Raw genomic sequence first — 13446 nt, forward strand, 5'->3', positions numbered from 1 at the left:
ACATCAATTTTCCTGCTCCTCGGATGCTGCCTGACCTGCTGTGCTTTTCCAGCACCACTCTAATCTAGACTCTCATCTCCAGCATCTGCAGTCCTCACTTTAGCCCAGTCTGGACCTGTCCAACACATGCATTCTCTGTATTGGTAGTTGCTGAACTGTAATCCGGAACATTACCTTTTCTCCCCCTTCTCCTTGTTTCAAAGCATGGAAATGCTACCGCCAGTTGTAGCGCTGACCTCCTTACTTGATTTTAGCTAACTCAATTCACGCATGACAATCAAATCTGGTATATATTATCAGTAATGATTAACAATACTTGGACAAACCTTCAAATCCAGTTTTTTACTTCAGTTAGGGATATGAGCAGTTTGCAGCGAGATATTGATGTATAATGTGAGTGGGCAAAAAGTTGGTGAATGGAATATAATGTGGAGAAACTAACTAAAAGAACTTAAATAAGGAATTAGCAGGACCAACAGGGGTCATGAAAAGTCTTTAGCAAACAGGATTAAGGAGAATCCAAAGACTTTTTATCCTTATATAAAAAGCAAGAGGGTAGCCAGGGACAGAGTTGGACTATTCGAGGACAAAGGAGGGAATCTATGTGTGGAGCCAGAAGAGGTGGTCGAGGTCCTAAACGCATAATTTGTGTCAGTATTCAACAAAGAGAAGGAACTGGTGGAGGATGATCTCAGGGAAGGGAGTGTCATATTTCTAAGCTAAGTTGCTATTAAAAAGGAAGAGGTGTTGTGCATCTTAAAAAGTTTTAAGGTAGATAATGACCCCGGGCCCTGATAGGATCTATTACAGAATATTGAAGGAGGCAAGAGAACAAATTGCTGGAGCATTGACAGACATCTTTGTGTCCTCTTTGGCTGCAGGTGTCTCCCAGAGGACTTGAGAATAGCCAATGTTGTTACATTCTTTAAGAGTGGTAGCAGGGCTAATCCAGGAAATTACAGGCCTGTGAGCCTCACATCAGTGGTAGGGAAATTATTGGAAAAGATTCTCAAGGACAAGATCTATATGCATGTAGAAACAAATGGACTGTTTATCGATAGGTAGCATGATTTTGTGCGGGTGAGGTCATGTGTCACTAACATTTTTTTGAACGAAGTTTTTTTGAAGAGATGACAAAGACAATTGAGGGAAAAGTGGTTGATGTTGTCTACATGCACTTCAGTAAAACCTTTGGCAGGCTGGTGAAGTCACATGGTGTCAGGGGTGAGCTGACAAGATGGATACAGAACTGGCTTAGTCATAGGAGATGGAGGAAGGATGCTTTTCAATGGAGGTTTGTGACTAGCATTGTGCCACAGGGATCAGTGCTGGACCTGGGCTGTTTGTGGTCTGTGCAAATGTTTTGGAGGAAAATGTGGCTGGTCTAATTAGTAAATTTGCAGATGATACAAAGATTGGTGGAGTTGCGGACATTGAGGAGGATTGTCAGAGGAGACAGCAGGATATAAATCAGTTGGAGGCATGGGCATAAAAATGGCAGATGGAGTTTAATCTGGACACATATGAGGTGATGTATTTTGGAAGGTCAAGTAGAAATTATACAGTGAATGGCAGAACCCTTAGAAGTATTGATTTGCAGAGGGATCTAGGTGTGCAGGTCCACAGATCACTGAAGGTGGCACCACAGGTAGATAAGGTAGTAAAAAAGGCTTATGGCATTAGGTCTTGAGTAAAAGGATAGACATGTTACACCACAACTTTATAGAACTTTAGTTAGGCCACACTTGGAATGTTGCGTATAAGTCTGGTCACCACACTACAGAAGGATGTTTTGGAGCAGGATTACCAGAATATTAGCTGGTATGGGGGATTTTAGCTATGAACAAAGGTTGGATAGCTTGGGTTGCTTTCACTGGAATGCAGGAGGTTGAGGGGTTATAAGATTGTGAATGGCATGGATAGAGTGGAAAGTATGAGGCTTTTTCCCAGGGTAGAGGGGTCAATTACTAGGGGACACAGGTTGAAGGTATGTGGGGGTGGTGGTGATTGTAATTGGTTGGGGGGTGGGGGGGGGGGGGGGGGGAGTGGTTTGGAGGATGAGTTTAAAAGAGATATGCGAGTTTTTCACAGAGTGGTGAGTGCCTGGAATGCGTTGCCAGAGGAGGTGGTGAAAGGAGACACAATATCAGCATTCAAGAAACATCTGGACGCGTACATGAATAGGAAGGGATTAGAGGAATATGGATCCTGCAAGTGAAGGCAGTTTTAGTATGGAAGGGCAAAATGTGTCAGCCGAGGCTTGAGGGCCGAAGGGCCCGGTCCTGTGCTGTATTGTTCTTTGTACTCATGTGTTCAATATTGTTCATATTGAAGGCGAGAACAAAAGAACAGTATTTAAATGGAGAAAAACTGCAGAAACCTTCAACACAAAGGGATTTGGGGGATTTGTGCAGGAAAAGCAAAGCTAGCATGCAGGTAATCAGGAAGGATAATGGAATCATGGCCCTCATCTTACTGTAACTGCACAAAGTGCTGGTGAGACCATATCTTGAGTACTAAGAGCAGTATTGGTCTCCTATTTAGGAGAAGATATCACTTGATTGGAGGCAATTTGGAGAAGGTTCCTTAGGATGGTCCCTGTCTTATGAACAAAGGCCAAACTGGCTGGGACTATAATCATTAGTTTAAAAGGAAGAGAGGTGATCCCATTGAAACATTTGGGTTTCTGAACAGTGTAAATGCCGAGAGGATATCTCCCCTTTTGGGAGAGTCTCGGAACAGCTGGGTGTTAAGGGGTGCCAATTTAAGACTGAGGTGAGGAGGAATTTCTTCTCTGAGCATTGAGAGTCTTTAGAACTCCTTGCATCAGAGAGCTGTGCGGCAGAATCCTTCTGTATATTCAAGGCTGAGATAGATTCTTGATCAATAGGGCAATTGAGGGTTACAGAGAAAGGGCAGAAAAGTAGATGTGAGGAAGGTAGGATCAGTTATGATCCTATTGAATGGCTGAACAGGCTCAAGGGCCACGCACACTACTCCTGTGCTTATTTCTTTGGTCTTAAGAACTGGATTTAAATTGCTATCAACTGCCTTTGTGGGATTTGAATAAATGTTCCTAGAACATTTCTGGGCCTCTGCATTGTTAATTCTGTGACATTGCCACTTCGCCAACATCTCCCCAGTAGATACTCTGAGTGGTTGGGGTTGCATTGCAATACTTAACTGTTGCAAAATACCTTGGTGGTTGATTTTCTTTAGTGTATAGTAGCTTATTTTTCTGGATTTTTCATGTCTGTTGGGATAAATACATGTAATTACCTAATTTGTTTTCATGTAAATAGTAGATGTAAAAAAACAGATACATAAGTAGCTAAAATCAATACAGAACAGACTTAAAGGGCAGCAGGTCAGTATTCGAAAAAGATTAAAATTTTGGTTTAGACTCCGAGCAGCCTCACTAGAAAAGTTTGACTTCATGTCCATGATTTTCTGTTTTTAATGTAAACAAGAATTTGGGGACCACATTAAAGGACTACATAGTAAAAAGAAGGGGAGTTGCAATGGTTAATGTTACAAAAGGAACCTCCCCAACTGTACACATTAATAATACCATGTCTTTTATTATTTCATTCGTTGTCAGTTAGGCAGAAATGTGAAGATTTCAGCATCAAGGCCACTTGAACTATCTTGTTTGGTAGAGGAAATGCAGGTTTTGTAACTCCAAATTTTGATTGTTATTTGGGGAAACATGCCATGTTAGGTGAGTCAGCTGATATTCAGTAGCAACAGCCAAAACTTTGTAGGTGTGATTAGCCAGTGTTCACGATTTCATTTTTAAGCAAAGATTGAAGTTTCCAGATATATTCAATGAGTCAGGACTTTGAACCTGCTAAATAAACAGTGAAAATCCAGATTTTTATTTTAAATGGAGGCCTGCACATCATGTGTAAAATATCATCCAAAGTAGTCAATAACTGGGAATGTTGCATAGAAATACTCAAGGAGAGTCATAGAATCAGTGACCTTTTATAGCCATTTCACATTATCTAAGGATTATAAACCTTTCTCAATACTGTCTCCAATAGAGCCCTCGAGTTACTTGCCTTTCACCATAAACCATCTTTTGATAATAGAATGGTTTAATGTGAGACTCAAGGAATGGAATCCAGAAAGTTTGTAACTTCCCATTTTAAAAAAAGATACTTCAAACAAAAAAACGAAAGCAACATAACTACAATACTTGTAAATACATGTTTTAAGAGGAAGATACAGCAGTTTGGAATTTCCCAAAGGGAACTTTAATAAATATTCAATTTAGTGATTTGTGCTTGTGCAAGACAAAATAAATGTTTGCTTCATCATAAAATAAGAATAATATTATAGGGGACTATGAAGCTATCCTTCTACAAAAGTAATGAAATTATTTTGAGGTGCCAGTGTTGGACTGGGGTATACAAAGTTAAAAATCATGCAACACCAGGTTATAGTCCAACAGATTTATTTGGAAGCACTAGCTTTCAGAATGCTGCTCCTTGATCACAACCACCTGATGAAGGAGCAGTGCTCAGAAAGCTAGTGCTTCCAAATAAACCTGTTGGATTATAACCTGGTGTTGTGTGATTTTTAACGCTTTAATGAAATGCAGTCAAGTGCTTTTGCAAGTGTTCACCCTCTCTTCCTCCCTCACTAGGTAGACATCATGCAAGCAGTAATTTTTTTGGGGGGGTGAAAACAATCAGCCTTTAATTTTATGTTCCAAAGTAGGCTGATTCAAGCTTGTGAATCTTTAGAAAATCCTCATTTTACTTGATGGAAGTTCTTTGTTCTTCGTGACATTACTTTTGAGGCAATAAAATGTTCAGTTAGATAACTCGTATTAAGCTTCAAATATTTCTCATTCTGTTGTGGAAGAATTTCCTTGAGGACTGGAGGATGCCATTCTGTCTGAAGATCAGCACAGAAGTTCAAAATGGGATTTGTTTCTTATAAAGCATTGCACACATTTGCAGGGCCCTGATCTGTTTCAAGACCACTGGTTAGAATTGTGGCTTTGCACTGAATGTCAAATAGATGAAAATATTAATCTCACGCTTGCCTTCATTTGTCAGTGCATTGAATATAGGAGTTGGGACCTCATGTTGTGGCTACACAGGGCATTGGTGAAGCCACTTATAGAATACTGCTTTCAATTCTGGTCTCCCTGCTGAGGGATGACCTTTATAGAAGTTTATAAAATCATGAGGGGTATGGGTAGGACGGATAGCCAAGATCTTTTCCCAGTGTAAGGGAGTCTAAAGCTAGGGGGCATAGGTTTAAAGTGAGAGGGGACAAGGTTTAAAAGAGACCTGAGGGACAGAGGGTGGTGCATGTATGGAATGAGCTGCCAGTGGAGCTGGAGGAAGCTGTTACAAGTACAATTTTTAAAAGACATTTGGTTGGGTATAGGATAGGAAGTGCTTAGACGGATATGGGACAATTGCTGGCAAATGGGACTAAAGTTAGGATATCTGGTCAGTGTCGATGAGTTGGACCAAAGGGTCTGTTTCTGTGCTGTATAACTATGACTCATATAACTAGTCTCCAGTGAGTCAACTGAAACCTTGACCTCTAGAAATGAGCACCTTCCAATATTAAATTCATAAAAGGAATCTAAAATTGAGCCTTGGTTTGCTGTGTTCCTTCTCCAGAATCCTAGTTAGGCTGATTTCAAATGATGGCCCACCATTTCTTGTCTTTAAGGTCATTAACATTGCAGTTTAGTTTTGGTCAAGAGGTTCCAAGATCTCATGGCAGATCTATTATGTTTTATTTGGAACTTGTGTAACCTAATTTTATGTTTCCTGAGAGGTCTTTATGCTATTGTTATACAGTTGCACAAATAGAGTCCAGATCTCCCTGACTTCCTTAAGGGTTGTGGTGCATTGTAATAACAATAAACTAATGAATACTTAATCTTCTTAAGCAGTGCTAAATTAGATTTGTGATGTGTACATGTGGAGCCAGTCTGTTCTGCATTTTGTTCTAGAGAGGTTAGTAAGTCTCCTTTAGTCTTCTCGAATTCTCTCTTCAGGTAAACTCTTAAGTTGACTCACTTTGTGTTCTAACTTGGCTTCTGTATGTTTGCTGTACATGGATGCTGAACAAAAGATGAAGAGGTTAAAATAGCCTATTTCAACTTGATCATCCTAATAATGAAACTGTTCCTTCATGGGCTAATCTGAATTTGCTTAGTTAACTGATTCTGGCTGTTATGGGTCTTCAAACACTCCCACATGAGGGTTGATTAAATAAACTCATCGGTATACCCTCTCAGTATTGATCAGAGAATCCTTTGGAAAATATGCGTATGTGAATTGGGTCAGTTGTGATGCCCATGAAGTTCAGTATACTTGTACATAAGATCTTGTCTTTTGATCAAGCCAGGAGAGAACTGGCGGTTTCTGCAGAGGCATAGCCCAGCAGGAGAAGAAAGATGGCAAGTTTGGTTTACAGTTGCACATTTGTTTATGTGGTCTTCATAGGAAATGAAATACTCTCATTTTTCCCTTGTTAAATGTTTTGCCATTGCCAGGATTTGAGAAACTTTAGTTCCTGCTGCTAGCTCCATTCTCTAACCATCAACTTCTTCCCTTTATCTTGAGTATCTCAGGCTACACGAGACCTTGGCATTGTAATTGACCCCGTGTTGTGTTGCAGCCGCACATCCAACACAATATCATCATCTGACTTGGCCCTTACCTCATTTGATCTGTTGCTTAAATACTCATTCTTGCCTTTGTTACTTCCACACTCAACTATTTCAATATTCTCTTGTCCAGCTTTTCACATGCTGCACACTGCACACTTGACCTGAAAACTTCCTGATGTTCTAGTGTTGCCAAATCACATTGACCCATTATCCACGTATACATTGATTTGCATTGGCTCCTGTTTTGTCAAGCTTCCAGTTTAAAATTTTCATCTTGTTTTCACACTTCTCTCTGTAACCTCATTCCACCCTACCTCTTCCAATTCTCACTGTCCAAGGTATCTGTGCTTCTCCGATTTTATCTTCATGCACAATCCTGATTTTCAATCACTCCACTGATGATGGCCTTGCCATCATCTACCTTAATCCTAGTCTCTAAAACTTTTCCATCTCTCTATCCTTCCTCTTTAGACTGAGAGGTCATTTGGTTGAGCAAACCATTCTGTGGTGTCAAATTTAATTTGATAATCGTGTGAAATGTCTTGGTTAGCTTTGCAATATTAAAAGTGCTATATAAATGCAAGTTATTGTTCAGACTGCCTATTCTCAGAAATTCTGAATTGTGAATTGAGGATAAAATTACATGTGAGGATGAGGAAGACATTTTCAATGGTATCAATACTACTTTCCATTAGTAACTCAACATATGTTCACCCGATTATTGAGTCAGTTCAGTACAATAAACTAGAAAAGCAAAATTAGTAATTGGTTGGATTAGTTTAAACTGCATTAACCTTTTTGATATAAAGTACCTGCAGTATATCAACATCAATGTATGCTTCCCAAGGTTGGGAAATCTTGGGGATCCTCTCGTGCAGCCTGTTACAAGGAGTTTATCAGTCTTTATTGGGGATAGAAATAGGATGCTCATGAGTACCGCTTGTGTTGTCAATAATCCCAGTTAACAGAAAGTTTCATGGCACTATGCACAATGGACCTTGCTTAAGATGGATCACAGCTCAGTCATTAAAAATTACAGATTGCCTGTGTCATATTTTTGTTAATGATTTGTAGACTGAAAGAATGCATATATTTAATATTTTTGTTTGTTTTGCAATTTGTCTCAAATTAACTGGAATGCGGGGAGAATATTGGGTGAGACTTCCCTATTCCATTTATTGTGGATCCCCTGAGATTTTGTTAGATTTGGGAACTTGCCACATCGAGCAAAATGGTAAATCCTGGTTCTGGCTGCGCTGGCATAGAGTGCTGTTACCCCAAACAGGATTAATTGCTTTGGCATAACAGTGGAATGGTTACTTTCTCTGCCAGACCATTTGCTATCCTCCTCTTTAATTTTATGACATTAATGTCTTATTTTGCATGCTCCATTTTCAAAGATCATTCTTAATTTCTGGTGAAATTATAACTCATGCCTTGGACTGTGCAATGCAGCATGCTTGTGCATCAGTGGTTGGCAGTTCTGTTTTCAGTTGTGTTAAGTGGCTAATTAAGTGGTTCTCTCATGCCTTTGGAGGCTGATGGAAGAGAGCTTGCATTGGTAATTATCAAGCCTCAGACTATCTAATATGTAGAATGAAGGGGAGAGAAGTCATTCAGTACAGTCCATACTCTTCAATGTCTTGAGTTCTTGAATCCGTACCATGGTGGCAGATTAAGACTCGCCTCCTGTTCAATGCTTGACGGTTCACTCCGACTTTCCTTCACTATGCTTGATGCAGCTTTTAAATTGGTTTTCATGTTTTTGCTGATCTTGAGAACTCTTAACCAGTCTCAATGTAACCACTCGTTGTGATTTTCACTAGAGCCTCAAGATTTTACCTTTTAAATTTGTTTTTGAGGCATGGGTATTGCAGATAAGGCCAGCATTTATTGCTCTAGAGAAGGCAAGCCAGCATCTGAGACCACTGCAATCCTTGAGTGTAGGGGCACACTCAGTGTTGTAAAAAGGGAACTTCAGGATTTTGACACAGTGACAGTGAAGAATGATGATAATAGTTACAGGTTGGGATAGTATCTGGCTTGGATGGAATTTGGAAGGTGGTGTTTCCATGCCATGTCTTCTGTCCTTTGGACTTCTAGTGGAGACTAAGGGCTTGGAAGGTGGTGTCAAAGAAAGCTTGGCAAGTTGCTGTAGTGTATCTTGCAGATGGTACTTACAGCTGCCACTGTGTCCCATCAGTGGAGGAGTGAATGGTTAAGGTGGTGAATGTGTTGGTGCTGATCAAATGGGCTACTTTGTCTTCTGTGATGTCACACTTCTTGTAGGTTGTTGGAGTAGTATCCTCTAAGTAATTGGAGAACACATCTGACTTCTGTCTTTAAGATGGTGGAGAGGCTTTGGAAAGTAGGGAGAACAGTTCCCTTACAATTCCCAACCTCTGACCTTATCTTGTAAACACAGTGCTTGTGTGGCTGGTCCACTTTGGTTTCTGCTCAATGATAACTTATCTTCCCCCTCTCACCTGGGCACCCCTCTCCCTCACCCGTGCCTCTCTCACCCTGCTTGTGGTGGCAGTTCTGGGAGTAGGAGCTGCACCATAATGGGCAATCCTGGGGGAAGGAGCTGCACTGTAATCAGTTGAAATGTTTGCCATTCTTCAATTATAAACAAATGCTCATTTCTGACATAGACTTGATAGGCTGAATAGCCTGTTTGAAGTATTTGGAGTACAGAAGTAAGTGTTTGTTCATGAATTGTGTACTGCTGTCACATTAGTATCTTTCATAGCCACAGTTTGACAGGTCCACATTTCCATTGGTTTCAGTCTATGTTGCTTGCAGCAATGTAGTAATGTTTCAGACATCATGAAGATTTGATCAAAATGTATGTTTGAACAAATGTAATCTTCCATCCAGATTTTAATCAGTACAGTCAAAACTTGAAAGGCAATTCATTAAAGGTTGTCTTTAAAAAACAGAGGTAGTAATTGTTTAGTGGTAAATGCTGGTTTTAGGATAAATCACCAAGTGGACTCTTGGGCTTCCTTTACTTTGCAACTCTTTCTCCTGCCTCCAAATACCTGGCTTGATGCATGGATGACGAGTGACTGAGTATGTGTTTGTGTGAGAACTGCGTGATTGGAAGTGGTGCATCTTTCTGCTTTGCAGTCATTGAGGATTTCCTAGTCAGATAGGGCATCATCCATAATGCAGAGCTCTTACTCCAGCTCTCTATTCCATTGTCCATCTCCCAGCTGCCTACCATCTTTACCAATCCTTGTCCTCCAAAAGTAGGCCCTCATGGTTATGTGATGTTTCTGTTTCCCTCAGCCCCCTCTAAAGAAAACCTACAGTCAGTGCTAAACTTGAGAGCCTTTAATTATGCTGGGAACTAGGTTGAGACCTGCCAGAACCTCAAATTAAAATTAGCAAATCAAACTGTGGAAGGCAGGGTGGTAACTGAATCTTAATTTCATTTTGGACAACAGAGCACCCAGTCAAGTTAGGAACCTGTGAGTATTGTGGAGTGACACTAACCACGGGTGTAGGCCTCTCCAACCACATGCGTGGCCATCTGAAATCTGGATTGAAAAGGAAGTTACCGAGTCTGTCTCAGTTTGAGGAACTCCACGAAAAGGCTGAACCTGCACTCACCGACACATGTGAGACCCTTTGGCTTTGTATAACTTAACCAACAAAAACAAAACTAAATATGAACTTTGACAGTGCTGGGGAGAAAACTTGTTAACTTGAAAAGCACTGTCAAGGAAACTGTGTAATTATACATGCTGTGATCCAGACACAAAGTTCTTCCCCTCCCTAATGAGATTGAGCCACCATTTCATTGACATGCTTGAGAATGCAAAGCCTAACCCTAGAAGTTCAGGACTAGTTGCAGCTTTTGCTTGCTTATGTATATAAGTTTCTTTCTTTTTTGTTTTTCTTTAATTTGCACGTGAGTGGATTGTATTTATTGTACCTCTTTTGTTCTCGCACTCTTTTCCCCTGTGTAGAAACCGAACCATGGTGTATAATTCATTGTAATGTGTAAGTAAGCCTATACCGGTATGAGATCAAGCCCCGTTTGCATGCGGTTTGGCAACTTAGAAAATCCTGCATAACATTCACCTTGCAAGCATAACTTTCTGAGTTCAATAATTTCAGGGAAGGGGAGGTTAGTAGGTGGAAGAATAGATGAAAAGAACTGCGCTGATACACTCCTCTCCTATTTAGAGCATAACCTGTAGTTAAGAATTGTGTTCTGCACTGAATGTGAAAAAGACATGGTGCAGGAACGTAATTGATAAATGGCATTTCTCTTATGGCCAATCAGTTTGAGGCCAATGTGGAATAGTCCAGTTGATAAATGCAGTTAAACCCTCTAAATGACCATTTGCATACACGAGAGGAAAATTATGCTCGAACTGTGCCACAGTTCCAGAAATAAGATTTTATTTGTTCTCTCCCAAACTCCATAACAGAAACAGCTAATTCAGTACATCTTAAAACCCTTAAGATGCAGTAATCTGTATCTTCCTACAGTTTGTTTGAATACGGTTGACATTCACATATCAGAATACTACTGATTAAAGTATATAAAGCTTGAACAAAGTGTCTACTGACTCTTAAACAGTGTTGAGTAAGTCATTTAGTAATGTTGTTCCTCGTTCCAAGTATGTTTAAGCCCATTAATGCCATGACTTTCTGTGGAAGTTATTTAGGAATTTTTAATAGAGCAATGTGATCTTTGGAGGGTTTAATTGTACTTCCTGTTTACAGTAAATGGTGACAACACCTGCAATTATTCTTAGGAATGCCTTCCTCAAAGGTGGAAATGGACATGAATATTATGCATTGACTGAAACAGCAATCTAACGAATTCTCTTTCGTGTTCAGACTATGAGCGTAAGCAGCATAAGCCGGTGGTATGTACAGAGAACGTGTCACCAAAACGAGAGGAAGGGAAGGAGACAAAAACGTTCAGGCCAAAATCAGAGGAACCAAGACCCCTCCGAGTGAGACCTGTGATCTTTCCGGTGCCGAAGCCTGAGCCCATCTCACTGGTGAAGTTTATAGGAAACATCTACACTCTGAAATGCAGGTAAATGTCCCAGTCATGCTGTGGAATATGCTTGTTCATATTGCTGTGTGGAACATTAGACCTGACGTTGTGTAAAATTTGTATTTAGTGATATGAGCAAGGCAGCATTTATTGCCAGTGCTCCATTTCCTGAAAGGATGGTGTTGGGCCTTTGGAATTTGTGGGCTGGAATTTCCATAATGATATTGATTTCCAGGCTATTGAAACAGTCTCCACTGAGGGATATATTTCTTTTTCTAGCTTGGAAAGGGATGTGGTGATGGTGTTATCACAACTCAGCTGCACTTGGCCTCCTTTGTGGTAGAAAATGTAGGGAGAGTGTAGTCCTATTAAAATAATTAGAGCAGTGGATGAATGTTAAGTCCAGTGATGGAGCTAATCATAAAGAGTAAATGTTCTGGCTCTGCTGATGATATCTGGTCATGGAGAACTTGAGAGATGTCTTTCCATTCTTTTAGTCAAACATTGCTGAGGCATTTTAAAGCTGCTAGCTCTTGTCATCTTTTCACTGTTCCCTACCTGACTTGAAAGTTACCAGTTTAAAGAATTGGGTTGCAACAATCAGGACTGTGAAATGTTGAACCATTTCGTTAGGATTGGCTTCCTCTTCACTGCCACATATTAATTTGATACTAATTATAGACAAGTGATATACGCTAATTGGGGATTCACTTGGACCCATGCCAGTAGACATGGACTTATATTTTGGCTGTTGGGTTAGGAAGTGCATATTTTCAATGTGTAAATCTAAATAAATGCCTATGAAAGTGCATCTAGATTGCCTCCATTTCTGTCCTGTTTCATCTGGCTTCCGGCTGCTGACATTCATATTCAAATAAATGCAAAGAAGTGCCATATGACTGGGATGACCAAATATTCCAACATCCGTTTTCTCAGAATTGCTGAAAGATCTGGATTTTTAGCTTCACTGGAGCTCCTTCCCTTTTAGCTGCCCCTCATGTTTCTAAACTGTCATGTTCCATTTACTATTGGCAAACCCAAAAAGGCTGTGCTGCACTTCACAATGGGAATTGAACTTTTAAAAGGAGAGGGATGAGAAAAGCAAATATTTCCTAGTCACATTCTTTTCAATTTGCGGGAGCACCTTATCTTTCCCTTGGGTGTTCAAGTTGGCAGTATTGGAGATGAACAAATGCTCTTTTTCACTGGAAAAGGTACAGAATGACTTAAAAGACAAAAGAGACCAGATAACAGGGAAAAATAATGTTTATTACTGTAGGCGAGTGATAAGGGTAGAGAGGGGCTGGGAAGCAGAGTGGCTTCAGGGGTGGGACTGAACAAGCAGGGGGCCCTAATTGAGGCAATAATCCCTGGCGTAGGGTGCCTCATTATTCAGCCTTAAAGGAATATCTGAACAGAGTAGGCCATTCAGTTCCTCGAGCTTGTTTTGCCATTCAGTGAGATCATGGCTGATCTATGGCCGAACCCCTTATACCAGCTTTTGGTTCCTATTCCTTAATACCTTTACAAAAATGTATCCATCTCAAATTTAAAATTAACAACTGATTCTATATCCACTGCTGTTTATGGAAAAGAGTTCCAAATATCTGTCATGTGTAAAAGTGCTTCCTAAAATCCCTCCTGAACATTCCAGCCTGAATTCTCAGACTGTGCTTCCAGTTCAAGAATCCCCAACCAGTAGGAATAGTTTATTTTCATCTACCGTGTCTTATTCTGTTAATAGCTTGAAGATTCAATCAAGAATACCTGC

General features: G+C 40.2%; 1 protein-coding gene across 9 annotated transcripts in view; it reads left to right on the forward strand.

Moving 5' to 3' along the window:
* Positions 1 to 13446, forward strand: part of LOC140468004 (uncharacterized) — a 147785-nt gene that overhangs the window by 121325 nt on the left and 13014 nt on the right. For 7 of the 9 annotated variants that reach the window (XM_072564136.1, XM_072564135.1, XM_072564142.1 and 4 more), the window contains 2 exons: positions 10102 to 10275; positions 11510 to 11714. In XM_072564136.1, the coding sequence (XP_072420237.1) occupies positions 10102 to 10275; positions 11510 to 11714 (379 nt within the window). The remainder of the gene's footprint in view (positions 1 to 10101; positions 10276 to 11509; positions 11715 to 13446) is intronic. The other 2 variants (XM_072564139.1, XM_072564141.1) reach the window with 1 other exon arrangement.

Source organism: Chiloscyllium punctatum, chromosome 46 (assembly GCF_047496795.1).
Source record: "Chiloscyllium punctatum isolate Juve2018m chromosome 46, sChiPun1.3, whole genome shotgun sequence".
In the NCBI taxonomy this organism is placed as follows: domain Eukaryota; kingdom Metazoa; phylum Chordata; class Chondrichthyes; order Orectolobiformes; family Hemiscylliidae; genus Chiloscyllium; species Chiloscyllium punctatum.